The sequence below is a fragment of the Pleurodeles waltl genome, chromosome 11 (assembly GCF_031143425.1).
Source record: "Pleurodeles waltl isolate 20211129_DDA chromosome 11, aPleWal1.hap1.20221129, whole genome shotgun sequence".
NCBI lineage: Eukaryota > Metazoa > Chordata > Amphibia > Caudata > Salamandridae > Pleurodeles > Pleurodeles waltl.
The window spans coordinates 901,294,914-901,322,154 of record NC_090450.1 but is presented as its reverse complement, the minus strand read 5'-3'; the positions used below and the strand labels follow the sequence as shown (position 1 = coordinate 901,322,154).

Below are 27,241 nucleotides of genomic sequence, written 5' to 3'. Positions count from 1 at the left end.
GGTGCAACTGCCTTTTCCTTTATTTGTAGTTTTTCCTCCACCCAAGTGTACTGAATCTGCCTCAGGCTGGATTTTTTTTGTGTGGCAGCTGTGGTGAATCTGCTTCTGTCCCTAAGCAATGCAGACTGTTTTGCTCCTGTTCATTCTCGGGGAAGGCCTCCAGCGTGGGCCGGCCAGTGCAGCATGGGCAGAAATGGGTGCACCGCTCTTACCAGCAACACATGGGTGCGCTCAGACTGGGGATTCTCAGTGCATCTTTAGGGCGGTCGGGCCACACCTCCTCCTGCTATCTTGCCGCTGGCTGCCTGAACAAGTGGGCATCTCCGATCGCAGAAGGCATACAATCCCTCGTTGTGGACGTGGTCTTCGCTGCTGGTTGGGCTCTGGATCTCATACCTCATTGCCAATTTAGCGTCGCTAGGGGCAGGTGTGTGTTTGGCAGACGTGGCACACACGCAGCAATAAATACACAGGACGCTTGGTATACTTTTCGGAGTGTGGCACTGGTGGGTACGGATGCACACACTCAATTACGCCTAGCGGGCACACCCCCATTTATTTTCTCGCTCACATGGTCATGAGGCGCAAACTACATGACCATGGTGGGCGTGGGGTATCCTACAGCTCCCCTCACTCGACGGCCCAGATGGTAGCTCCGGTGCTCCAGTTACATCATTGGACGTGACGGTACAGCAGGCACTAGGCCTACCCAGGCAAGTGAGGTACCATTTTTATCGGGAATCTTGGGGGAATGCTGGGTAAAAAGAAGTTTGTGGCTCCCCTCAGATTCCAAAACTTTTCATCACAGAAATGTAAGGAAAAGGTGTTTTCAGACACATTTTGAGATTTGCAAGGGATTAGGGGTAACAGAACCTGGTGAGAGCCAGGCTTCCTAGGTTTCCCTAGGTTCCATCTGACCTAGGACCCAAACGCCACAGGTAGGCAAATTGCAAATAAGGGGTCAGTTTTGGGTAGAAAATTGTGATGTGTCCATGTTGCGTTTTTGGCCATTTCCTGTTGTGGGCACTAAGCCTACCCACACAAGTGAGGTACCATTTTTATCGGGAGACTTAGAGTAATACAGAATAGTAGAAAAGGTGTTATTGCCAATTGTCTTTATCTGCAATTACGCCTTCCAAATGTGAGACTGTATAAAAAAGAAGTATTTCGATAAATGCCCTCTAATTCACATGCAAGTATGGGTAACCACAAATTCTGATATGTGCAACTAACCACTCCTTCTAAACTCCATATATTGTGCTCATTTTGGAAATACATAGGTTTCCTTGATACCTCTTTTTCGCTCTTTATATTTCACCAAATGAAATGTTGTGTACCCGGTACACAATAAAAAACCATTGCAAGGTGCAGCTCCCTAATTGACTCTGGGTACCTTGGGTTCTTGGTGAATCTACAAGCCCTATATATCCCTGCAACCAGAATGGTCTAGCAGACATAACGGTTTATTGCTTTTGAAAATCTGCCATAGTTAGAAGAAGTTACAGATGAAAATGCAAACACAAATTGCTGTTTTTTTCAACTCAATTTCAATATATTTTCATTTTGACTGTTACTTTCTGTAGGAAAGCCTTGAGAATCGACACAAATTACCCATTGCTGAATTCAGAATATTGTCTACTTTACAGAAATGTATAGCTTCCCGGGATCCAACATTGATTTTACACCCATTTCTACCACTAACTGGAAGGAGGTCCAAAGATGAAGAAAAATAGGAAAAATTGCCTATGTCCCAATAAAATGCCAAAAGAGTATTGAAAAATGTGGTTTTCTGACTCAAGTCTTCCTGTTCCTAAAAGCTGGGAAGATGGTGATTTTAGAACCCCAAATCCTTTGTTGATGCTATTTGCAGGGGAAAAAGTAGACACTTTCTTCTGCAGCACTTTCCCCCCATTTTTCCCAAAAAAACAAAATGTAGCTGTATTTTGGGTAGTTTCTCTGGCCCCTACAGCAGTAGTTCCCAACCTTTTTACTTCTGTGGACCACCATTTTATCAATACTGGAGCCTGGGGACCCCCACTAAATCATTATTGGAACCCGGGGACCCCCACTGAGTCATTACTGATAGATGGGAACTAATATTATTAAATTTTTTAAGCAGTCGCGGACCCCCTGAGGAGGCTTTGCGGACCCCCAGGGGTCCCCAGCCCACAGGTTGGGAACCACTGCCCTACAGGGTAATCCACAAACACTGGGTACTTTTAGAATCCCCAGAATGCTGGGAAAAAAGGACACAAATTTGGCATGGGCAGCTTATGTCGACAAAACGTTATGGAGACCTAAGCGCAAACTGCCCCAAATAGCCAAAAAAAAGGCTTAGCATGGGGGAAGACATAGCAGCAAAGGGGATAAGGTGTGTGTTTTTTCCTCAAGGTGAAAAACTGACAAATAGTGACAGAAAATGTTGGTCTAGTTTAGCCACATCTATGACCCTGCCTCTACACTCAACTGACTCCGCCCCCACGGCACTAAGGGTCGGGTGCCAATACTTTTTAGGGTCGAGCCTACGTCGCATGCGCTTGCGAGACGCTTTAGGAGTTAGAAAAGGACTCGGAGCCCTGTCCATGTCAGGTCAGTGTCTTTCTTTGGTTCGTGGGCTTGTCTGTTAAAATCTACTTGCTTTCATTAGTGGAAGGCACGCATACGTCATGCCTTTTCCAGTGGTTAACGCTCCTCGAGCGCAGCGACCAAGTACTGAAAACATGCGAGGCTCGCTGTTTCCCGTTCGGTTTGTGAACTACTTTTTATCTTTATCTTTTGTTCGCAGCACAACCTCGCTTGACAGAAGTCAAGTGCTTTGCCTAACACCGACCCTGTTACATAGTTGATTGCACTTTTGCCGATAGGTTTCACTACGAGTAAACTGTAGCAGCGCTTTAGCGCTGGTTTTTTTCCATTCAAAGTGGCAAGAAAATCCCGGTTGGGAGTTTACAACTGCTTATAGCTGTAATTTGGAGAAATGCGAGACCCTATTGTTTAATGCATGTCAACTGCTGATTAAAAAATACCATTGTAAAGAAACATTCCCTTTCGGCCACTCTGCCACAGTAAACATTAATTCCGAGATGGCCGCCCTGTTAGGTGAGTCTAGGCGTGGCCTGCATACTTGTCCTCTCTCCATGCCCACACAACAGTTGACTTGTAGGAAGTGGCCCGAGGTTGGGAGGTGTTAACTAAGGGGCGTCAGGAATCGCAGAGTTAGCTTCTGGATTTGCTGTGAGGATCAGAAATTTGGTGCTGACAGCGAACGCTGCAGCGGAAGGTGAACAGGTACAGTTTATAGAATATTTCTGGTTTCATTCTAGTTGTAGGTGACGGGAGCGATCAATGTCTTCGTAGCGAGAAAGGCTAGGCATATAATAAATACTTGACCATACACATAAACGACACTGACATAGAATAGCGCTTTTAATTGATGAGGTTAACTCACCGGCCATCTTAGATTAATGCCAGCTGTGTTAAAGAAGTGGGAACGCTTAATAAATATACTACCATAGAGGCCTTCTTATGGGTAAATACTCTGCGTTTGGTTTTATTTTGATTAGTAACATGGATTACCGGTATTCAGTAAAAAGATATATAAACCATTACATGTATATTAAAGTGTATTGTTGTGCAATTATTTTACTGTACAGTCCTCTAAGCATAGTGATCGTAAACACATACTTACTTTACGGGGAATGACGGCGCTGCACGTACTTTGTGTTCAACTTTTAATATGGCCGGGTAGTTGGTGTAGTTAGCTTGCTGAGCCAACATTAGACCAAGTCATCTGAATTGCTGTCTGGAGACAAACAGTCTTCCTAGCAACAGACCGGCTGCGAATGCTGGAGGGCGTCTCATCCTGACGTGGTGGCAGACAGAGCAGGCCACCTTCAAAGATAGAAGACCGTGTACTATTGGCAGGAAGAAAGCGTCTGTAATCCTAGTATTGTGTATCGGGTTGCCAGCTCATGACGTTATCTTGAGTGCCAAGGTACAGATATCAATGCCTGATTTTTATTACGAGCTTATTGTGATTTTATGAGAATTCTGATTTTTAGTTATTCCAGAGTCGCCCGTTGTTTGTATTACTGTCTGATACCGCTGTCAAAGACAAATAGAAACCAAGTCATACTTATACTTTGGACATTTCTATTCTAGAGATAATACCTAATGCATTTTCTAATAATAATAATGTGCAGCTTGGTTGCAGAAGATCCACAAACAAAATAGAGAACATAATTTTCCTCAGGGCATACTGCAGTAGGCATGCCATGCATTGGCAAAGCCAATAGTTTGCACCTGTGCGAGATCCACTGGCTTTGTCAATTCTGTTTTTAGGCATGTTGTAGAGCAGGAAAAGGTAAATGACGCAATGAATGCTAAGCGTGACTTAGCACTTTTTTATTTATGGTGAGTGGGGATAGGTCAGGTTAACGTGGACAAGCGAGGGGGCAAGGAGTACTAGGAACTGCTGGAGGATGCTAGGAACACGTCAGACAGCAGGAGGTGGACTACTATAAGCAAAACTTAGTGGGTGTCTAGCACTCCATTATAGTGCAAACACATGCACTCTTGTGGAGTGCAGCTGCTGAAAGAAATAAGTAGCTCCAAAAGCAGAGTAGTAGAATAACATTGGTAAAGTATGAAGTACTTGGGCCATGCTTCAGGTGAGGGACAAACACAAGTAGAAGGATTGAAGCCGAAATGAAGCAACGGAATGAGTGACAATGAAGCCACCCATTGGTAAAAAATAGGTAGACTCTAAGCCTCCTGTAAGTAAGCTAAATGTCTTGCAAGTGACAGTGCATGCACTGTCTCTGCGAGAGCTAAAAAGAAAAACATTGCCCTTAAACACTAACAATGCAAATATATTGTTGTTCTTTATTTGATTTGAAAGAGGGCCCCCTAACATATGTGAAGTGCCTGTAGCTGTGACATATTCTTGTATTTTTCATGTGTTTAATTTCTTGCAAGGGGTTATGTAGGAAAATGCCACTGTTGACATGGTTATCCCCCACACTTTTTGCCTAGTGTTGATGCCAACTTTGATTGAAAGTATGCTGGGACCCTGCTAACCAGGCCGCAGCACCAGTGTTCTTTCCCTAAAACTGTACCTTCTGTTCCCACAATCGGCCCAGCCCTGGCACACAGTTAAGTCCCTTGTAAAAGGTACCAATGGCACCAAGGGCCCTGTGACCAGGGAAGGTCTCTAAGGGCTGCAGCGTGTATTATGCCATACTGGGGACCCCTCACTCAGCACATGCACACTGCCTTGTAGCTTGTGTGAGCTGGTGGGGAGAAAAAGGCTAAGTCGACGTGGCCCTCCTTGCAGGGTGCCATGCCCACAAACCACTATCTGTGGCATAGGTAAGTCACCCCTGCAGCAGACCTTACAGCTCTAAGGCGGCGTGCCCTATACCACAGGTGAGGGCATATTTGCATGAGCAATATGCCCCTACAGTGTCTGTCCATTCTTAGACATTGTAAGTGCAGTGTAACCATATTAAGTATATGGTCTGGCAGTTTGTCAATATGCACTCCACAGCACTTAATAGCTTCACTGAATATTGGGAAGTCTGGTAACAAACATCTCAGCACAATAAACCCACACTGATGCCAGTGTGGGATTTATTGAAAAATGCACACAGAGGGCATCTTAGAGATGCCTCCCTGTATGTTAGCCCAACTGCTAGTGTAAGGCTGACCGGTTTGTGCCAGCCTGCCACGTTCAGACGAGTTTCTGACCATATAGGGTGAGTACCTTTGTGCACTCTGTGGTCAGAAATAAAGCCTGCCCTGGGTGGAGGTGCTTCACTCCTCCTCCTGCAGGAACTGTAACACCTGGCGGTGAGCCTCAAAGGCTGAAGCTTCAGATTACAGTGCCCCCAGAGCACTCCAGCTGGTGGAGATGCCCGCCCCCAGGACACAGCCCCACGTTTGGTCGCAAGTCCAGAGGGAAAATTAGGAAAAACAAGGAGTCACCCCCTCAGCCAGGAACACCCCTAAGGTGTCCAGAGCTGAAGTGACCCACCTCCTTGAGAAATCCTCATCTTGCTTTGGAGGCTAAGGACCAATAGGGATAGGAATGTGCCCCCCTCCCCAAAGTGAGTGGCCCCAAGGAGGGTGTAGCCAACTTCGGGGACAGTAGCCATTGGATACTGCCCCCTGGCCCTAACACAACCCATAATTTAGAATTTAAGGGACCCCCCCTCAACCCAGCTCCGCAGATTCCTGACGACGTCAAGAAAGAAGGAATGCTGAGCTGAAAACACCGCAGAGCAGAGAAGGAGACAACAACTGACTTGGCCCCAGCGCTACAGGCCTGTCTCCTGATTCAAAAAGCTTCAAAAGAAGAGCGACGTGTTCTGCAGTTCCAGTGACCCCTGAAAAGACTCCAGGGGACTGTCTGCATCACAGAGGACCAAGAAACTCCCAGGGACAGCAGACCTGTCCAAAAAGAAGAAACTGCTTCTAAAGGACTACCACCTCACTCCAGAAGCGTGAGTCCTAAACCACTCTGCACCTGACGCCCATGGCCCGTGCCCAGGTGCCTAACTAGCCAGAGAGGATTCCGACCGAGTGTCCACCCTGGGCGAACCTCTCCACCCCTCCATGATGACACCAGCAGAGGGAATCCTGAGGACCCCCTGACCAGGACTGCCCGGGACAAAGATATCTGACGCCTGGAGAAGCACTGCACCCGCAGCCCCCCGACTCGAGGACCCGACCACTTTTGCAGCTACGACCGTCAGGCGGCCCTCCACCCTATCCAGTCGGTGGCTTGCCTGAGAAGCCACCTGTGCCATGCCTGCAGCGCCTAAGTGATCCCGGGGTTCCCATGGAGTTCCATTGGAAACACGATGCCCTGTTTGCACTCTTCACCCAGCCGCCCCTGTGCCGCTGAGGGTGTGGGATTGGTGCCTACTTGGGGCCCCTCCAGTGCTTCTCCAAACTCCCCTGGCCTGCCCTCCGACAACGTGGGCAGACCGGAACCAGAGTACCCCCTGTCTCCATAGGGGCCCACATTATTTTGGCTCTTGCTTGGCCTCTGCACCTAACTGGCTGCTGCTGGGTGCTTGGGGTTATCTTGAACCCCCAACGGTGGGCTACGTATGCCCCAGAGACTAAACCTGTAAGTTTGTTACTTACCTCAGAAATGGTACTTTATTTACCTCCCCCAGGAACTGTTGAAGATTGCACAATGTCCATTTTTAAAATAGCTTTTTGCCATTTTTAAGAAAACTGTATACATTATTGATTCCATTCAAAGTTCTAAGTATTACTACACAAAGTACCTTTTATTTTATGTACTTACTTGCAAACTGAATCTTGTGGTTCTAGAAATAAATTAACAAAATATTTTTTTCTATATAAAAACCTATTGGCCTGGAGTTAAGTCATCGAGTGTGTGTTTCTCCTATTGCTTGTGTGTGCACAACAAATGCTTAACACTACCCTCAGATAAGCCTAACTGCATCGACCACACTACCACAAATAGAGGATTAGTATTATCTGTTATTGCCTCTGTCAAACCTCTGGGGAACCCCTGGACTCCGTGCACTCTATATTTCATTTTTCTATAGTATATAGAGAGAGAGCTTCCTACAGGTTATTCTCAAAATTTTGTGATGGGGGGGTTTGTTCTCCTATAGTGTCTCAATTTGGGAATATTATATTGCGGCATTGACACCAGTTGTTTTTAAATATTCTTCTACAGTCTGGAATCAAATCTTATTTTTGAAGTGAGAAATACTGCTCTGAACCCACTTTACATCGTCGTAGGTGAAAACTGTCATAGTGGAACGAAAGTTACCACTTAACCTTGCAGTTTTATGATATTTTGAGATGGCATCACTTAAAAGTCGAAATGCTTTATTTTTTACCTCCGTTTATAAAGGCTCCCTGGCCTTTAATGTGCGTTCCCATACATCTTTACACATTGTGCTCCTAAACATCTTGATATGCTCTGTATGTGGGTAGGCTAAAAGCCTTTAGCATATTTTCTCAAGACACCTCACCAGCTGAGTTTTTGCTATCAGTGTTTTATTTTGCTCACTCTTTCGAAGTTACAGGAGTAATATTGTTTCAGTGTTTTTGCCTTCAAGGATGCGTCCAGACATTATTAGCACTTTTTACGTTGTTTAGCGTATTGAAATGTTTCATGGTCTTCTACATTTTTGTGTTTTGATAGAAGAATGCTGGTTGGACTCTTAATTACCTCCTATTTAAAAAATTAAATAGTTCTGTTATATTTTAGCATTCTCAAGTGGCTTAGAAGACATTCAGATTGTAAAGAACTGCGTTCATTGCTTTTCCACAATGGTTTATTAGCATTCTTCTTCTTTCTTGGAAGGTGTGCTAGTTTAGAACAAGCATCTTTTACGTCTAGTACTTTGCTTCTGTAAGAATATATTTTCTACTAGGTATGTTGGTGAAATGTTAGTTGTCATTTTTATCCCTTTTGTTCTTTACTGAAAAGAAAACATGTATTTTGTTCCTTTTCCTTGAAAGGAACACTCACTGCTTCCTGACAGCTACACACAGCTCTACCCTAATGAAATATAGATGACAGAAATGTGCACCTTTCCAAGGAAAGAGTTACAGTAACAGATCTGCACAACGCGTAGTTGGAAGACGGTGATTCCATCATCGTTAATGCCCCATCTTTCTATGGTGAAGCCAGTTGTTTTAAAGGGGCTGTCGATGTAACGCATACAGGCCTGAAACCTAAAATCTGATATAAGAAGTCAAAGTAAGTTTATCACCTATGCAGTCTGTTAACGACTCCACAGAAACCAAGATTCCTCCATCTTATGCTTGCGTAATTACAGATAACATTTTGATGTTCATAAAGGTTCCTTTCCACCTAGGACCTATCAGCATGAGCAATATAGATACAAAAGATGCACAAGTTTCACACATTCCTGATTATTTTTGGGCTAAATAACAAATATGACTTCTACTGTTAAAAAAGGCTTTTATCTCTATAATTGGACTTTGGGAGTCAAGGTCTGTTTTTAATAGTTATCCCATCTTGTGAGAGAGAAATTATTTTGGCTTTAAATGGATATTACATTGAATATTGGGGAAAGATGCACCCTTGTTTTAACCGATTTTCAAGTGAAATGTAGACATTCAGAGCTCTGTTTCCCGACAAATTAACCAAGTCTATGCATTGAAAATTAGTAAGAATGTTATTTTGCTGGTTTCCATATGATTTAGATTTCTTCTGAATATGTTGATGTTACCTAGCAGCATTAGGGAGTGAGCACAGACAAAGAAATAAAAATTGGATATTACAGTAAAAAGTGTTGCTTTTTTCTGTAGCATCCATTTTTTTGACATGCATTTGGCAGTGTTTGTTTCTGTGTCCAGCTCTTAAGTAGCCCCTCCATGCACTCCAGTGGAGGAAGAAATAAAAACCTAAACAGCCAATGAAAATTGCAAAACTAAATTGCTTCTATGGGCTGATCTAAGAAGTGATTGGCAATGTTGAAAGCCAGTGGTTTAAAGATTATTATTAATGTAGTGTCTCAACTATCCAAAAAGGGTTTCCCTGCACTAGGCAAAAAGGCAGGGAAGAGCAGACCATTTGGTTAAAGCAGCCAGCTCTTCAAGTTTTTGCAGAACACACAGTGAGATACAGCTTCTCAAGAGCTCAGGAAGGGTGTTCCACAACTTTGGGCACAAGTATGCGATGGAGCTGCCTCCCATACTAGCCAGTTGGATTCTGGGCACTAAACACAAGGCCTGATTAAATGATTGCAACATGCACGTGGACTGATAAGGCACCACCAAGTCTTGAATATATTGTGGGCCTGTGCCAGATCTAGCCTTGGCCCTGTAGCTCTAGGCTTTAAACTGCATTCACTTTTTCCACAACAAGCCAGCGAAGCTTGCGGAGGAGGTTCAATACTGAGGCATGTTTCAGAAGGTGTTGTATGAGTCTGGTTCTGAACTACTTGTAGGCATTGGATTGATGCCTTATCTACGCCTAAATACAGAATGTTGCTGTAGTCTTATTTTTATTTTTATTTTTTATAAGAGTATCATAGCCTAGATCACTGTCCTTTGGACTGTCGGTGGAATCCGGATGATTTTTTCTTTTGTCATTTCAGCACTGCAAAGCAGGTGGAGGCCACCTTAAATAACTGAGGATTCATTAATTGACTCTCATCCACCCAGAAGCGAAGGTTCTTTATCTTAGGAGACAATTTGTGTGTCGTCTGCATAAGAAAATGCTTAGGCCACAGCTTTCCGCAACACCCTCCAGTGGGCGTACTTAGACATTAGAGAATCGGGCTTAAGGCTGAGCCCCAGGGAACCTCAGAAATCAGACCACATGGCTCTGACCTAGCCCTGGCGCACATGATCTTTCAGGAATGAGATCATCCAGGCTAAGATTGTTCCCCTCAATATCCAATGTTGCCTGTCTTTCTACAAGAATGGAATGGGACACAGTATCAAAGGCCGTGTTAAAATGTAATAAAATTAGCACGGCCTTTCCACCCTGCAGGAGGGCGGATTCAGTGCTGTGCCCAGCCCCAAAACTCAATTGTGATGGAAGTTTTGGGCTTCCACAAAGGTGGTAAGCAGCCAGTTCAGGTGTTTCTTCAAAATGTTTGAGAAGATGGGCAGCATAAAAAATGGTTTGAAGTTCGACCAGTTGGTGGTGCCAAGATTAGGCTTTTTTAAAAGTGGTAAGACCATGGCTTGCTTCCATGTCTGTGGAACATAACCCTCTTGCAGTGAGGAATTGAGAAGATTTACCACCAGTTGTAGTTCAGGCTATAGGAGACAGAGCTTAGTCAGTGGAAGAGGAAATAGTGAAGAACCTGATTTAATTGACTGTAGTAAAAAAAAAACGTGGGGTGTCCAGAAGAGACAATGACTCTATTTTACAAGACCTAAGTGGTGTGTTCGTGGTATTATTTGCACCTTTTGGGACATGTTATCATGTGTTGGTATTTGGAGAAAAGTCAGCAGCCTGACCTTCTGCCTTTCAACCGTTTGCCATAAAAATTTGGGTTTCAGCCACCTCGTTAACAAAAAAGTGGGCCTGTTCTTTGCATTGTGGCTGAGATAGCGAGGGTGCTGGATATATTTTGCTAGCATCAGAGAGTTCTTTGACCATGTTGAAGAGTCTTAAGGCAATTTTGGGCATTGAAGATTTTGTCTGAGTAAAATGACGCCCAAGCTGCTCTACAGAGCCCATCATAATTTTTATAGCTGTTCTGTATTTAGATTTTGGCTCCTTGTCATAAGAGGTTCCAAAGTGAAAGAAGGAAATGCATGAATGTGACTGACCAAAAGCACCTAAAAATGATGGACATAAAAGAGAGAGGCTCCAGGAAGGGACAATACAAGAAGGACATGAGTCATCAAATAAGAAGCAAGGAAACAAGATTGACAAGAAAAGCTACCAAAAATGGGCCATGAGCAGATCCAAAGCCCACTTTAAGTATTGTTAATGTACACAATACACCTTCGACAAAAGGAACCAAAGTGAAAGTCACAAATATGGAAATAAAATAGGGGAGTAAAATTTATTTCAAAGCTTTCAAATTAAAAATGCATAGCAAGTCTGGTAAGCTGGATTTTCAGTTTTTTTTTTTTATTTATTTATTTTTTTTTATTTTTTTTATACAATAGTAGCGGGGATGGCATTCAGAAACAATGTTGTGTTCAAGATGCAATCTTGTTTAAGTAACCGGTCTCCTGTGAATTTTGAACATTTAACTCAAAAGAATTAATAAATATTTAACCCGTGATTGTCCAAGTATGAGTCTGACTCCATGATTTTGTGCACACTTGAGTTGGATTGGCCGCTTTGCGGAGTGCAAGGGAAGTAAACGGGTACCCAACAAACTGATAAGGAGCGGGACAGGGACAATCTAACAGTAAAAACACAAAACCCACCTCCTATAAAGGTTCCAAAAGGAATCCAACCAATAATTAAGTTAACGTTGAGCCTGAAAAGTAACTATCAATATATATATTTTGTACAACACAGATATCTATTAGAATAATTAAAACATATATATCACAAATATAATTATATAAACAAACATTCAAAGACAAACTGGACAGCTGTCTTTCAATCAACACTCATACTCATTTATACCCCATTCAAACATGGAAAAAAAATAAAAAAAATAACAGTGGCAAATTATTGAATACAGTACGTGTCAACCCTGATTAATGTTTCCGGAAAAATAATGTTCATCCTATTACAATTCCATAGAATCCATTGTCATTGGAACAATTTCCTATTCTAGCCAAAGTGCGTCACTGGTTCAAACACTTATTCAAAGAGCTATTATAATGATTCCTCTTTGTATAGTCCTCAATTTTATCAGTTGTAGACATCTAGTACTTCAAATTTGCCAATCAAGCAATTGGACTTTTCATCTTCTCCAAACGTGCCGACGTACGTTTCAGTGTATTGTGGCCAGACAGTCACACACCTTCTTCAGGGCACGAATATATTGTCCATACTCAATAAAATACGTAGAAAGAGAGATTCCATCCAACAAGTTAAACTCTAAACAAATTAGGAAACAATAAATTAAATGCTCAATTGAAAAATTCTAAATATGTCTCTGCATTACACACCCTGTGATAAACTCCAACACAACAACATAGTGCGGCGTCCCATACACCTACCAAGTGAAAAAAGTAAGAAAGAGTGTGTGTTCTGATTATGAATACACCCCCTACAGTGCTTCTCACACTTCTACTTATATACTTATGTTAGAAACTACCACCATACCAACAATAAACATAAAAATAATAATGTGAATAATAACAATAAAAAATGAAAGAAAAAGAAAGGAAAATCAGTGAGAAAGGCTATGGGAACTCACCCAGCGATTTAGAATAATCTACATATAATCCTGAATCACAACATGCGGCCCCTGATCTGGATCCATATCCAGATTATATATTTTTTATGCAGCAATAACTACACAGGGCCAAAGATAAAGAAAAAAACGTAAGAAAAATCGCTAGAAATAAACTATATAAGGCTAAAGGAGAAGTCCTTTTAATCTTCTATATTATACCGAAAAGTGGTGACAATAGGTTCAGTAAATAAAGAATAATTTCTAGATGGCTCAAGTACGCTAGGGAGCAGTTAAATATAATAATAAACCTCTGATAGCCCTCAAACTGTGTACCTACAGATCTGTCCTGTAAAAAATATAATGCTTAGAAAATAACATTACAGATACCAAACGTGAAGTAAAACGCCCGTAGTTCATAGCGGCTTGTTGTATAAAGACCAAATCCGACTAATAGGTAGACCTTCACTTTCCCAAGATATTCCAAAATGGGTACACGGCTACACGCTAAAATAATACAAGGTATTACCAAGGTATTTCGCACCAGGCACCTCCAGAAGACATCCGTCACGCCAGGGCGCGCTGTCTTTATTTATGTTAATGCGAGCGGCGTCCACAGACACCCGCACGCTCAAGAGAGACGGATTGGGTTTGACCGTGCTTGTTTTATGAGGCAGTTGATTGTTTCTGAAATGTAGGTGCCAGATGCTAGTTGCAGTCTAGTTGAGGTCATAGACGGGAGTTTAGAGGTAGGGCTGCTTTTAGGGAGCCCAGCCCGTAAAAAGTAGCTGGACAGAACTCTTTTTCTGTGTAGTCAGCAGCAAAGGGAGACTGTCAGATGCTGTGACGTCACTTTGTACATTTGAATTCGGACGTACAGTGCGTATCTGGGTTCACACTTTCACAATTGCTGCTGCTCCAGCTGCGTGATTGGAACATGCTTATAAATATCAGTCAAAGGCTGAGCTAGTCGGGTCTGCTTCTAAAAGAAGAATGTATTGCTAATGCCTTGTCTGGGTTTGAGGCTGCCCTTAGTCCACAAATTGAAATAAATCCCGTGGCTAATCTGCAGAATGTGGTTGATGTAATCAGAGTCGAGTCTTCACTTAAGCATTTCTGCAGGCAAACAACTGCTGAGTCACGTCGAAAAGCGTTTTTCATAGAACTCTGACTAACATTCTTTTGTTGTTTTTCAGGATTTCTTTACGATGGCGTCTACAACTGAATCGGAAACCCGGTTGTGTGGAAACTGGTAAGTTTTTTTTTTTAATTTTATTTTTTATTTTTATTTTTTTTATTTTTTATTTTCCTTTTTTTTCCCGTATAGATTTGGGATATTTGTTTACATCCACCAGTGTGAATTACATAGTTTTGACAAGTACCCACGGAGTCGGGAGCGTATCTAAGACGGTGAAACAGCTTTAGCTCTTCTGGTTGGAGAGGCCGAACACTGTCTAACCTCGCTGTTAGCGTATTATTCTCTAGACTTGCTCTTGTGATATGCTGTAGGTGATTATGAGTTGTTCTTGGAAATATTTATATAACGTATTAAAATCGATATCCCGATAGCTCATCTGTTCACTCATGGACTAATTTAAAACCAGTAGTAACTGCTTATACTTAACTCGCCCATTTAAAGGATGTCACCCGACTTCGACTTACAAGCTTATTTTCATCTCTGTTGATGTTTAGTTGTCAGACCGTCGATTTGGAAACTCAAAACGTCATAGGCATGTACCAAAATATTATCTGTATACATTCATTTGAAATGTAACTTTCAGTTGATACTTGTCATAAAGGTTGCCCAACAAAGTTAGGTGTGAATTCTCTCCCATCCCAAGTAAAGCCACCTTCCTGTCTATTTCCCGCATCTCTCTCGAGTGTGCCCATGGAAATGATCTCCATCTATCTCCTTTGCATGACAGCACATGTACCCCATGATGACGTTTTTTATTATCAATTACTGAATCTTACAGTTTACTAAATGTAGGAAAGTACAATCTTTCTTTGCATGTTTCCCCCAATTTCTGCCTGTTTGTCAGTGTGTTTTTACTGTCTCACTGGGATCCTGCTAGCCAGGACCCCAGTGCTCATAGTTGGTGGCCTATATGTGTTGTCAGTATGCTTGACTGTGTCACTGGAGTTCTGCTAACCAGAACTCCAGTGCTTATGCTCTCTGTGTACCAACTTTGTCACTATAGTTTAGTGGCTCCATATACCAATTCTAATTGGCACACTGGAGCCCCCTTATTAGTACATGGTACCTAGGTACCGAGGGCATTGGGGTTCCAGGAGATCCTTATGAGCTGAATCATTTCTTTTGCCACCCATAAGGAGCTCAGACAAACACTCCTTCAGGACTGCCACTGTAGCCTGAGTGAAATAGTGCACACACTATTTAACAGCCATTTGTCACTGCACCGGGTAACTTATAAGTCACCTATGTATCTAACCTTCAGGTACTGAATGCTAGGTGCAAAGTTAATGTGTGTGAGGGCACGCTTGCACTAGCAAAGGTGCCCCCACGTTGTCCAGGGCCAATTCCCCAGACTTTGTGAGTACGGGGACACCATTGTCAGCGTGCACTACATATATGTCAATACATATATGTAGCTTCATAATGGTAACTCCGAATATGGCCATGTGAGGTGTCTAAGATTGTGGAAGTGAACCCCCAGGACCAATTCCATGGACCCCCAGTACTGCCAAACCAGCTCTGAGGTTTCCACTGCAGCCCCAGCTGCATCCACCTCACACAGGTTTCTGCCCTCATGGGGATTTAGCAGCTCAATCCCAGGAAGGCAGAACAATGCATTTCCTTTAGGAGAGGGGTATTACACTCTCTCCCATTGAAAACAGGTGTTATAGGCATGGGAGAGGTATCCTCCCAGAGCCTCTGGAATGCTTTGAAGGGCACAAACAGTGCCCTCCTTGCATAATCCAGTCTACACTGATCCAGGGACCCCCAGTCCCTGTTCTCGCACAAAACTGGACAAAGGAAAGGGGAGTGACCACTCCCCTGTCCATCACCACCCCGTGGGTGGTGGCCAGAGCTCCTTCAGAGTGTCCCTGGCATTAACCATCTTGGATTCCAAGGTGTGGGGACCCTCTCGAGACCTTTGAGTGGCCAGTGCCAGCAGGTGACGTTGGAGACACCTACTGATAGGTGCATACCCAGGTTGGTAGCCAGTCCCCCTCTCCAGGCTGTTTAGGGTCTCTCCTCTGGGTGTTTCCTAAGATTCGGTTCGCAAGATTCCTCCAGGACTCCTCTGCGTTCTCTGCTTCAGCTTCTGACAGTCGGATCAACTGCAGACTGCTCCAGGAACCACTGCAACTGCAACAAAGTATCCAGTAAGGCTACTGTGACCTGCAACTTCAGCTCCAGCCAGCAACTGCAACAGTTTCCAGGTTGTGCACGCTCTGAGGACTGGCTGTCTTCACCCTGCACCATAAAAACCAAAGGAATCTCCCGTGGAGAGACTGAGTCATTTCCCTGCATCAGCAGGCACCTCTCTGCAACGACGACCGGAACTATGGGACTCCTCTCCTGTTGACAAACGTGATCCCTGGAACTCAGGTGGTGGACCAAAGTGATCCTGACTGTCCAAAGGTCCAGCTGTCCAAATTTGGTGGAGGTAAGGGCTTGCCTCCCCGTGCCAGACAGTACCCCTGTGCCTCACGTCCTCTGCAGCTCCTTGGGCTTCTGTGCACTTCTTCCAAAAGTTCTTCGTGCACAGCGTAGCCCAGGTACCCAGCACTCTATCCTGTGACGCTCAGCTCCCTGAGTTGTTCTCTGGCAGTGTGGGATCGCTTTGTGTAGTGCGGCGACAACCACACTTTGCAACTCCTTTGTTCCCTTGTCCTGGGACTCCCGTGGGTGCTGCCTGGTCTTCTGAGGGCTCTCTGAAGTGCTGAGAGCCCCCTCTGTCTCTTCAGTCTGAGTTGAGACCCCCAGGTCCCTCCTGGGTCTGGGCAGCTCCTCTTTGATGCAAAACGCGTTCTTGCGTGAACCAAGGCGTGTTGGCAGAATCCAGCGACACAAACAGCCTGCATCAACTGACTCAACTTGGGACATCTCTTGCACAAAGCAGGAACCCGCACCTATCTTCTTTGGTGCATTTCTGTACTTTTCTTCCAACCGGAGAATCCACTTTTGCACCTTCTTCCAGGTGGGCTGTTCTTCCTGGACGCTTCGACTTCTGGACTTGGTCTCTTCTCTCCACAGGTCTTCAGGTCCAGACATTCTTCATCATGTCTTGTAGTGTGTTCTGAGGAAACTTGTTGTTCTTTACTCCTGCTTTTCTGGGGTGAGGTACGTTACTTACCTTTGGTGTTTCCTTACACTCCCAGCGTCCCTCTACACACTAGACTTGCCTAGGGGGGAAATCCGACCTTCGCATTCCACTATTTTAGTATATGGTTTTGTTGCCCATAGGACCATTGCAATCTATTGTGTTTTTCAGTGTTTGCACTATTCTATGACTGTTTACTTACCTGATTTTGGTAACTAGTGTATATATTGTGTATAATACTTACCTCCAGAAGGAGTATTGCCTCTAAGATATTTTTGGCCTTGTGTCACTAAACGTACCTTTATTTTTTGTAACACTGAGTATTGTCTTTTATTGTGTATAAGTACTGTATAACTATACTGGTATTGCAAGGGCTTTGCCTGTCTCCTAGTTCAGCCTTGACTGCTCTGCTACAGCTACCCCTAGACAGCCTAAGCTGCTAGACACTGCCTACACTTCACTAATAAGGGATAACTAGACGTGGTATAAGGTGTAAGTACCTTATGTACCTACTACAAACCAGGCCAGCCTCCTACACTAAAGTGAGTCTTTAATATTAAATGGTACAATTTTTTTTAATTGCATTAATTTTAGTGTCCTGCAGTATATTTCTTGTATATGTACCTGGGCCTCTCAATTTGAGAAACGTTTTAATTGTTTAACTCCTGGTTTTTCTCTAATATGTCTTTCCCTAATTCTGAAGTCGTCAACATTAGTCTTATTTTACATTTACAATCTGACTCGGGCTCATTGTTGGTTTGAGAGTGTGCCATTTGTATTTAATTATTTTTCTTTTAAATTGTGTTATTGATTTTAAAGGTACTTTAGTAGCATTACAACAAGAGGCATATGTCAGACATATGCAGAGCAACATGCAGGATGTCCTGTGTATAACATCATCATCAGAGTGTCTGTATCAGCAATCGCGGCACCCACTTTTAGTCCCAGAAGATCCCTCATGTGCAGCCACACCATAATTAATGATTGATGAAGGAAGATGTACTATGACTTGGAAGATAAATATCCTGTTTTCTTGTAGATTTATTTAACCTTTTTATTTGTATTTTACAAAATGTAAGTGATACATGTTAATTGTACATTTTTTGTGGGTTTTAAGTAGCGTCGGAGTTTTGGCCACTGCACTGTTCTCTAGAGTTTGGCTACAGTAGACAAGGAAGCAGTCATCTGTACTCTTTAATTGTGAGGCTTCGAAGCATAATCTAGCAATCCTTAAATCGGATATAATGAATCGGCTTTTAATAGACAGGAACCTGTTCTGCTGTCCGGTGCAACCATAACATTTATATGCAAACTGTGAAAGAGGCGATCCTAGCGACTAGATACTTAGTCCTCTACTTAGAACAGCAAGAATACACAATTGAAGCCATGTTTCAGTGGCTAGACACTGCAGATGCTGATCCCCCATTATTCCTCAAATAATCAGCTTCCAGGGCACTTTCTGTGATGACATGGAATTAGTATTTGAAAGAAATCTGTAGACTTGGGCGCACCTTATCCTCTGGAGATGCCTAGCGGCCAGAGAGTGGTATCAGAAATGAAACAGAGGGACTCCACCTGTTTGAAATTGCAGCTTTGTGTTATTAATTGGGAGTAGGCCGAGGAGGATGCCTGTTTTTGAGGTCACTAAACAACAAAAAAGTCATTATAAATTTATCAAATTAGAATGATCGATCTTTCAGAAGGTTCTTAAAAGGGTGTACCATGGCAGCTGCATGTTGGGCTCCTCTCTGACAGATTTCCACTGCATATTTACAGTAGAGTTTTGGGATTGGGCTAGAAAGTCGTCTCTGGATGAGACGAGAACTACAGCACACCCGGAGATCGGGGTTTAAATGGATCAAGGACACATCAACAAATATACCTCGGTGAAGAAGAACAAGTAACTCAATTTTTGTTAAATGGGCGTTGCATATACACAGTGCATAGTTGTAAAAAGAATAAGTGCTGTGGCCCAAAATTTGGTTCAAACGCCCTCTGCTGTTGCTGTTGCTGTTGAAGGTCACAGTGCCGAATACCAAGACAGCATAGTCTTGATTCCATCTCATGCTTTTTCGGTCCACCACCAGACACACCCTGCTTCTTTATTTCACTCCTTTTCGTCCAAGCTTTCTCCATTTGTCTGTTTTTCTGTCTTTCTCTTCTTCTTTCATCTTTTTGTGTATCTATTCCAGATTTTGTTCCTTTGCATGCTGTTTATTATACCGCAGATTTTATAATGGGATCAAAAGAACTACCCTTCTACAATGCAAAGAAGAAAAAACAAACTGGATGAGGTATTCATGCAAAGAATGGTGAAAAATTAGTGCGCTAGTGGAAACAATTTGCGTGCATTAAGACGTTTGTCAGGAATCAGTTGGGTTCTGAGTAGAAAAGCAAATTTTTGAGGATTTATTGTCTAAACTCCCTGGTGCAGTGAAGGTGTCATCGGGTTCTGGTGCCCCAGCGCCGGTTTGGCCATAGAAAGTCTCAAAAGGTCGGCACAGGACCCATCCCTGCAGCAGTGTCAAGGTGTAAGTTGCCATGAGGGCCGTTATCGTGGATCTTAACAGATGCGCGTCCAGCGCCATCTTCGGTTGCACCTTTTATTCTTTGTGCAAATCTAACGTTGAAAATGCTAACTTTAGGGTTTCTGGTGTGGAGCCAGTGCGAACCTGGAATGAGCCTCTCTGTGGCTTTCTCAGGACTTATAGGCAGAAAATGGCAGGGTTCTCGCGCTCTCTCTCGCGCTCACACGCACTCGCACACGCTCTATTTATAGTTCTGCCTGGAAAAGGCTACCAGAAACTTGCCACAGTATTTTCGTGTTTTAATTATAACTACTGCTTTTTTGTGCTTTCTGAAGTTTAACCAGGTTTATCCAGTGTAAACACTTTAAAATAACAAATGGTATGCACCTTTAACTTTTTAATGCAAGTTTAATGTTGAAAGGTCTAATTTGAGGGACAACTCTGAAAACGCTCCAAAGATATTGGTTAAAAGGTTTTTAAATGTTACAACGCCAAAATATTTTTAGTAAGAATGATTTTACTATTACTGTACAATATAGCGAGAAAGCTAAATTAAATCATTGTGCTGTTTTTGACGTTATTCATGTATCTAAATCGTCTTGCTTTCTTGAAGTTGGAGAGATATTTATGCTGAAACGTGGTACTAGCTCCCAGCTACATATGTTAATACATTTCCTTTTTTTTTATAATTTGACATCTCCCCATCTTTGGGACTGACTCATAGCTACAATTGTAGTTCTTGGGTACTTGACGTTTCTTTTCGTGTGTGTAAAATTGACATTTTAAAATATCCTTGCAACAACTTTTTATTTTTTACTATGAGATGTCCTTGTTCTTTTAAAGTAGTTTTATATATTTTTTTTAATTTTTTTATTTTTATAACAGGTAGTTATTACTTAGCAGTTACGACATATACATAATTGTTGTCCTTCAGTATTTGTTTTTCATTTTTCACGAGGTCTTAACCGACCGTCATCCTAGATTTAGCATCAAACAGTCTGAATTTCTGAACAGTTTACTTGCAGGCACAAGTATAAATACTGCTTGCAATTTGTAGTCTGCTTAACTTGCATCTACCTGGAACTGACTTCCGAGAGACGTTCCGCCGGTAGAATTAGCCATTCCACAGTAGACGTTATTTGTCTTTGACCGCACCTTGTGAGGTGTAGTCACTTTCTATTTATATTTAGTCGGAGTCCATAAACTGATGACATTTGTTAATGCTGGCTCTTTATTTTTACACATTGGTACTTTCACATACCATATAAGGTCAACTATCTCACGCGGTTACGATGTTGCTTTTTGGGAACTTAACAATAATTAAGTAAAACTATAAACGGGACGTATCGAGTTTAGACATGGTTAGACGTTCTGTTGCTTTTGAGTTAGTACTAGCAATTGTATATTTGGGCTTTTGTCACAAGTTCCTGTAGTGTCATTTCCTGTGATGTTGCTTCCTGGGATGCCCCTGATTATGGTAATTATCAGCTACCTGCCATACAGCGGTCTCTCTACCCCCCAAAGTTACTGAGTGTCTCCTATTCCCTTTATAACTTAGTTTACTACCATCGCAAGTGGTTGTTGCCGGAACTATTTGACCTGGGCCCCACTCTAAACAGGGCAAGTGGAGCAAGTCTAGGGGGCGCTCTTACCTACAGAGATCACCTTGCAGAACATTCCTCCGCTGCCATGTTTTTGTTAAGCAACATCTTGTGCTTTGCTGCACAAACGGTTATATTGTGAAGTTTTTATATTTAAATATTGTAACTACGATCTGAATTCACCTGCATTAGTAGAGCTCTGCCAGGGTACATCATGAAGTATTCACATGCTTTGTCAGCGCTGCATGTGGTTCTCTGGTATGGAAGTGCAAGTGTGCTACTTACGAGGACCTACACATATTGGCAGGCATTTGTGAAGGTCTTAAGATTGCAATACCAAGGGATATTTAAGTTGGAGTGCACGGTGCAAGAGTGGGTCCAGTATTGAAATAGCTGGATTACTGCAGGTCAGGATTTGATGCAATTTTTGGTTGAAGTACAGAAAGCAGCAATTTTGTGGCCCTAGATGGTGATCCTTGGTACCCCAATGCCGTGGGTCCCATATACTAGGGACTTACATGGGGGCACCAGTAGGCCAAATTTGGGGTGTGAGTAACAAAGTTACTATGTTAGAAGGGAGAGAGCACAATCACTGGAGTCCTGATTAGCAGGATCTCAGTGAACAGTCAAACACACTGACGACAGGCAGAAAATGGGGGTAACAATGCCAATGAAGAGGGTACTTTCCTACAGCAGGGCACTGGAAGTTAGAACAAAAGAGTACCTCGATCATGTCGGGAGCAGCGGTTGGGCAATTACGTTGATATCAGTTAGCGCTTGATCCCTGCTCCACACAGAGGAACGGAAATGATGCCAGACATGCCTTGACAAATTACAAGACTGTAGAGTGTCACGCAGACCGACAAATGGTGAGTGACAGGCGGGCTCCAAGTCCTATACTGAACACAACAGTGTCTTGCAAGTGAGACGCATGCGCAAGCGCATGCACTTGCAGGCTCGACCCTAAAAATAAACCAGCAAGTGGTGAGCGACAGGCAGGCATCAAGTTCTTTACTGAACACAACAGTGTCTCACGAGTGAGACGCAAGCGCATGCACTCGCAGGCCTGACCCTAAAAATCATTTTAAGCAAATAATTACACTCACCTTTAGTCTGTGCATAATAGGTTATGATCCACACCAAATGTTTTTACAGAGGTTCTCACAACAGTGTGTATCAACCCTGACCACGTTATTCACTGTTCTAACAGGATCCTGGAGCATGGAACACTGCCTTCTCAAAATAACCCCACTCAATATTTTCAGGAATCAAGAGTATGCTTTTTTCTGGCTTCTGACAAAGTTTATTTTTCCACAGAATACCTTACCATTTTGTAAGTATCCTACTTGTGGGGAAAAAGGCTCAGACACACACTCTTGCTGTATGTATTATGTGTTTTTTTTTTTTTTTTCCAGCTGCCATCCTCACCTTAATTTTGCCAGTAGATGTCAAGGAAGAGTTTGAAAGATGGGGGCCAGCGCAGGCCTGAACAATCAGCATCTGGAAAATGAGGGGCATGTAGAGGGTTCTCCTCTCTGACAGCTCCTTCCACCATTTCCAATGACCCTTCATGAGGGAGATTTAGGGAAAGGCCTTGTAAAGAAAACACGGGTGCACCAGTTTGATGTTGAAATCCATGACATCAAGTGTAGGGTTAGTCACCATAAGATCTTCACTGAGATGCCAGTTGACGTAGAAAGGAACAGTCACGTTGAGGTTGAAGTCTTAAAAGTCACCATCAAAAATTGCATCTACATTAAGGAAGGACTCCACCTCGAGAGAGGCATCACAGCAGAGGTCTTTCACCTCATCAGAGGACTAGGTTCACAAGATGAAATCAGAGTGCTGCATATGCCAGTTTCAAACTACTCCAATACATATTCACTCTCCCAAGCAATCTCACCCACATTAAAACTGTTTCAACTTTTGCCTTTTTCAGGCTGGATGGGCTGTCCAGCTCCTTCTCCTCCTTTCCTATTTCTCCTGCATGTTGGGTGGTTCGACAGCCTGTGCTACTTCCTCTGACACTTTTCCCTGCACCATTTTACATGCAAGCCAACCATGTCTCTAGTGCAGCATCTTAGCAGACCATGAGGAAGATCTCCTACTCCAAGGAGGGGATCTAATAGTCTTCACTGTGGGAGTAATCCTCCTTTGGGAACCTCAAGGTGTTGCTCCTCTTCCCACCGGTGTTCAGGATCCAGAGGCTGCTCAGTATTCACATGTTAAGATCCAAATGCGTTGAAGATCCCCACACCTCTCAAGATCTAGCTCTCAACGTCTTAAACAGTGGTCTGTCTTGACTCTTTTCTGTATGTCAGTAATCACCAACTTTGGCTGACTCCTCCAGCAAGAATTTCACTGATTAAGGACACTACAACCTTTGAAAAAGTCTTGGGTCTGGGGTATAACCAAACGTCTAAAAAAGATGAAGATTTTATGTACCTCTACTTGGATGGTTGGCTGTTAATAGCTTCCAGTTCTCAAGGGATCCAGAACCCCTTTCATGTAGCAATCTCTAATTTGGTGTTTGGGTCTGAGTAACACAATTTAAGCCTACTGCAGTCCCAGTCCAGTCAACCCATGACCTGGGAGCAATTCTAGTCGCAGTCTGCAAAAATGTATCTCTCAGTAGAGGTGCTAAGCTGTATCCATCTGAGGTGTTTGAAACTTCCAAAGATAAAACATCCAACAGCCCCCCTTCAAATCCCATCACTAGTGGATTCAGTGGCATCTTTCATATTTCTGGTGACAAATTTCTCACCAAAAAATTAGACTATTGCTGCCATGCCTTGATCAGTAGTGCAAGTTCTCAGGCAGTTGGAAAGACAAATTGTCTGTCTCTCAGCCTGCAATCATGTTTCTTCCTTGGTGGTGCTGACCAATCAATCTTCTAGAAGGCGTTCCATTTCATCATGACACTCCATCTAGACCATTGCAATGGATGCTTCTTGTGTAGGTCGAGGAGCTGACATAGATAGTCTGAAAGAGCAGGTTATATGGCTGAAAAATAAGACTTATTCCATCAAACTGCTGGCATTGAGGTTTGTCCATCTCTCCCATAAGTCTTTCCTTCCGAGCTTCAAATACATCCCTGTTAAACAAGCAATAGAGTGATGCATAGCATCAACAAGCAAGGCAGCACAAGGTCCAGAGCCCTGTCCTTAAAATGGTTAATTGCAAGGAGTTTGCTTATCACCCCAGTCCATCTTCTTTGTGTTCATGGGTCTTTTCAAGAGAATCAGGAGTGCCTTCTATGTGCAATTTTTTTATATTTTTTTAATGAATGAGGTTTTCTATAAATCGATGTGTTTGCAGGTTTGGAAAAAAAGAAATGTCCAAGTTGTGCATCTAGGTATTTCCAGACAGGCACTCTGGGGAAATCTGGTAACATTAGTTTTGTACGTATTTCCTGTGAACCCACGGTTTCCATCAGACATCAACCTAAAGAGAGATCAAAGGTGATCCTCATCGCTCCGGGGTGGCCACAGCAACGCTTGTTCACTGACCTACTGCTGCATCTAGTGAAATGTCCACTCCAGAGGCTGCTGTGATGACCAGATAGCCTATTCAAGTTTAGAGGACCGCTTCTGCATCCCACTTCTCCATTGCAGAAGATGGGAGCTTGGCTTTTCTGTGAAATATTTGTGGCAGTATATTGCTGTTTTTCTGTTTTCCTCTTCTCAGTTCCTTTTAGACAGACGTGCTGCTCTGTTCAGTGTTTTGGACTTCTTATAAATGAAGATCCCTGGGGGGAGGCTGTATGGTTATTTACCAGAGAATAATTACCTACCTGTAATTCTACATCTCCTGCTTGGTCAGGCTTCATTACAGTCATAAAGAATCCTGACTTCCGTGGAGAAATGGCAAAAAAATTAAACACAGTTTTCTCCTCGTATCAACCGATCTTATAAAAGCATCACACACATTCAGAGAACTCATGTTTTGCCCTGCAACTCATTCAAAACTTGATGCTTTTGTTGTAATGTGCAGTTTATGCATTGGATGTTTGGTTCTTGTGGCAAACATGGTAAATAAATAATTCCCCAGAAAACGATGTGGCCCATAATTGCATGCATACTGTGTGCTTGGATATGTTTGAGTGCTGTATTCGCAGTCTGCTTCTAGTAATACTGTTTGTAGGAAGTTGGCTCTGTATGTGCTATTTCAAAGTAAGGAATAGCATGCACAGAGTCCAAGGGTTCCCCTTAGAGGTAAAATAGTGGTAAAAATAGATAATACTAATGCTCTATTTTGTGGTAGTGTGGTCGAGCAGTAGGCTTATCCAAGGAGTAGTGTTAAGCATTTGTTGTACATACACATAGACAATAAATGAGGTACACACACTCAGAGACAAATCCAGCCAATAGGTTTTGTTATAGAAAAATATCTTTTCTTAGTTTATTTTAAGAACCACAGGTTCAAATTTAACATGTAATATCTTGTTTGAAAGGTATTGCAGGTAAGTACATTAGGAACTTTGAATCATTTCAATTGCATGTATACTTTTCAAGTTATTCACAAATAGCTATTTTAAAAGTGGACACAGTGCAATTTTCACAGTTCCTGGGGGAGGTAAGTTTTTGTTAGTTTTACCAGGTAAGTAAGACACTTACAGGGGTTCAGTTCTTGGTCCAAGGTAGCCCACCGTTGGGGGTTCAGAGCAACCCCAAAGTCACCACACCAGCAGCTCAGGGCCGGTCAGGTGCAGAGTTCAAAGTGGTGCCCAAAACGCATAGGCTAGAATGGAGAGAAGGGGGTGCCCCGGTTCCGGTCTGCTTGCAGGTAAGTACCCGCGTCTTCGGAGGGCAGACCAGGGGGGTTTTGTAGGGCATCGGGGGGGACACAAGCCCACACAGAAATTTCACCCTCAGCAGCGCGGGGGCGGCCGGGTGCAGTGTAGAAACAAGCGTCGGGTTCGCAATGTTAGTCTATGAGAGATCAACGGATCTCTTCAGCGCTGCAGGCAGGCAAGGGGGGGCTTCCTCGGGGAAACCTCCACTTGGGCAAGGGAGAGGGACTCCTGAGGGTCACTTCTGCAGTGAAAGTCCGGTCCTTCAGGTCCTGGGGGCTGCGGGTGCAGGGTCTTTTCCAGGCGTCGGGACTTAGGTTTCAGAGAGTCGCGGTCAGGGGAAGCCTCGGGATTCCCTCTGCAGGCGGCGCTGTGGGGACTCAGGGGGGACAGGTTTTGGTACTCACAGTCGGAGAGTAGTCCGGGGGTCCTCCCTGAGGTGTTGGTTCTCCACCAGCCGAGTCGGGGTCGCCGGGCGCAGTGTTGCAAGTCTCACGCTTCTTGCGGGGAGATTGCAGGGTCTTTAAAGCTGCTCCTCGAAACAAAGTTGCAGTCTTTTTGGAGCAGGTCCGCTGTCCTCGGGAGTTTCTTGTCTTTTTCGAAGCAGGGCAGTCCTCAGAGGATTCAGAGGTCGCTGGTCCCTTGGAAGGCGTCGCTGGAGCAGAGTTCTTTGGAAGGCAGGAGACAGGCCGGTGAGTTTCTGGAGCCAAGGCAGTTGTCGTCTTCTGGTCTTCCTCTGCAGGGGTTTTCAGCTAGGCAGTCCTTCTTCTTGTAGTTTGCAGGAATCTAATTTTCTAGGGTTCAGGGTAGCCCTTAAATACTAAATTTAAGGGCGTGTTTAGGTCTGGGGGGTTAGTAGCCAATGGCTACTAGCCCTGAGGGTGGGTACACCCTCTTTGTGCCTCCTCCCAAGGGGAGGGGGTCACAATCCTAACCCTATTGGGGGAATCCTCCATCTGCAAGATGGAGGATTTCTAAAAGTTAGTCACCTCAGCTCAGGACACCTTAGGGGCTGTCCTGACTGGCCAGTGACTCCTCCTTGTTGTTTTCTTTGTTCCCTCCAGCCTTGCCGCCAAAAGTGGGGGCCGTGGCCGGAGGGGGCGGGCAACTCCACTAAGCTGGAGTGCCCTGCTGGGCTGTGACAAAGGGGTGAGCCTTTGAGGCTCACCGCCAGGTGTTACAG

General features: G+C 43.6%; 1 protein-coding gene across 4 annotated transcripts in view; it reads left to right on the top strand.

The window, feature by feature from the left end:
* Positions 1-3,166: 3,166 nt before the first annotated feature.
* Positions 3,167-27,241, top strand: part of TRAFD1 (TRAF-type zinc finger domain containing 1) — a 175,448-nt gene continuing 151,373 nt past the window's right edge. For 3 of the 4 annotated variants that reach the window (XM_069214817.1, XM_069214816.1, XM_069214815.1), the window contains exons 1-2: positions 3,167-3,288; positions 14,042-14,097. In XM_069214817.1, the coding sequence (XP_069070918.1) occupies positions 14,054-14,097 (44 nt within the window). In that variant the 5' untranslated portion in view covers positions 3,167-3,288; positions 14,042-14,053. Of the gene's footprint in view, positions 3,289-3,802; positions 3,995-14,041; positions 14,098-27,241 lie in introns of those variants that run through there. The other variant, XM_069214818.1, reaches the window with a different exon arrangement.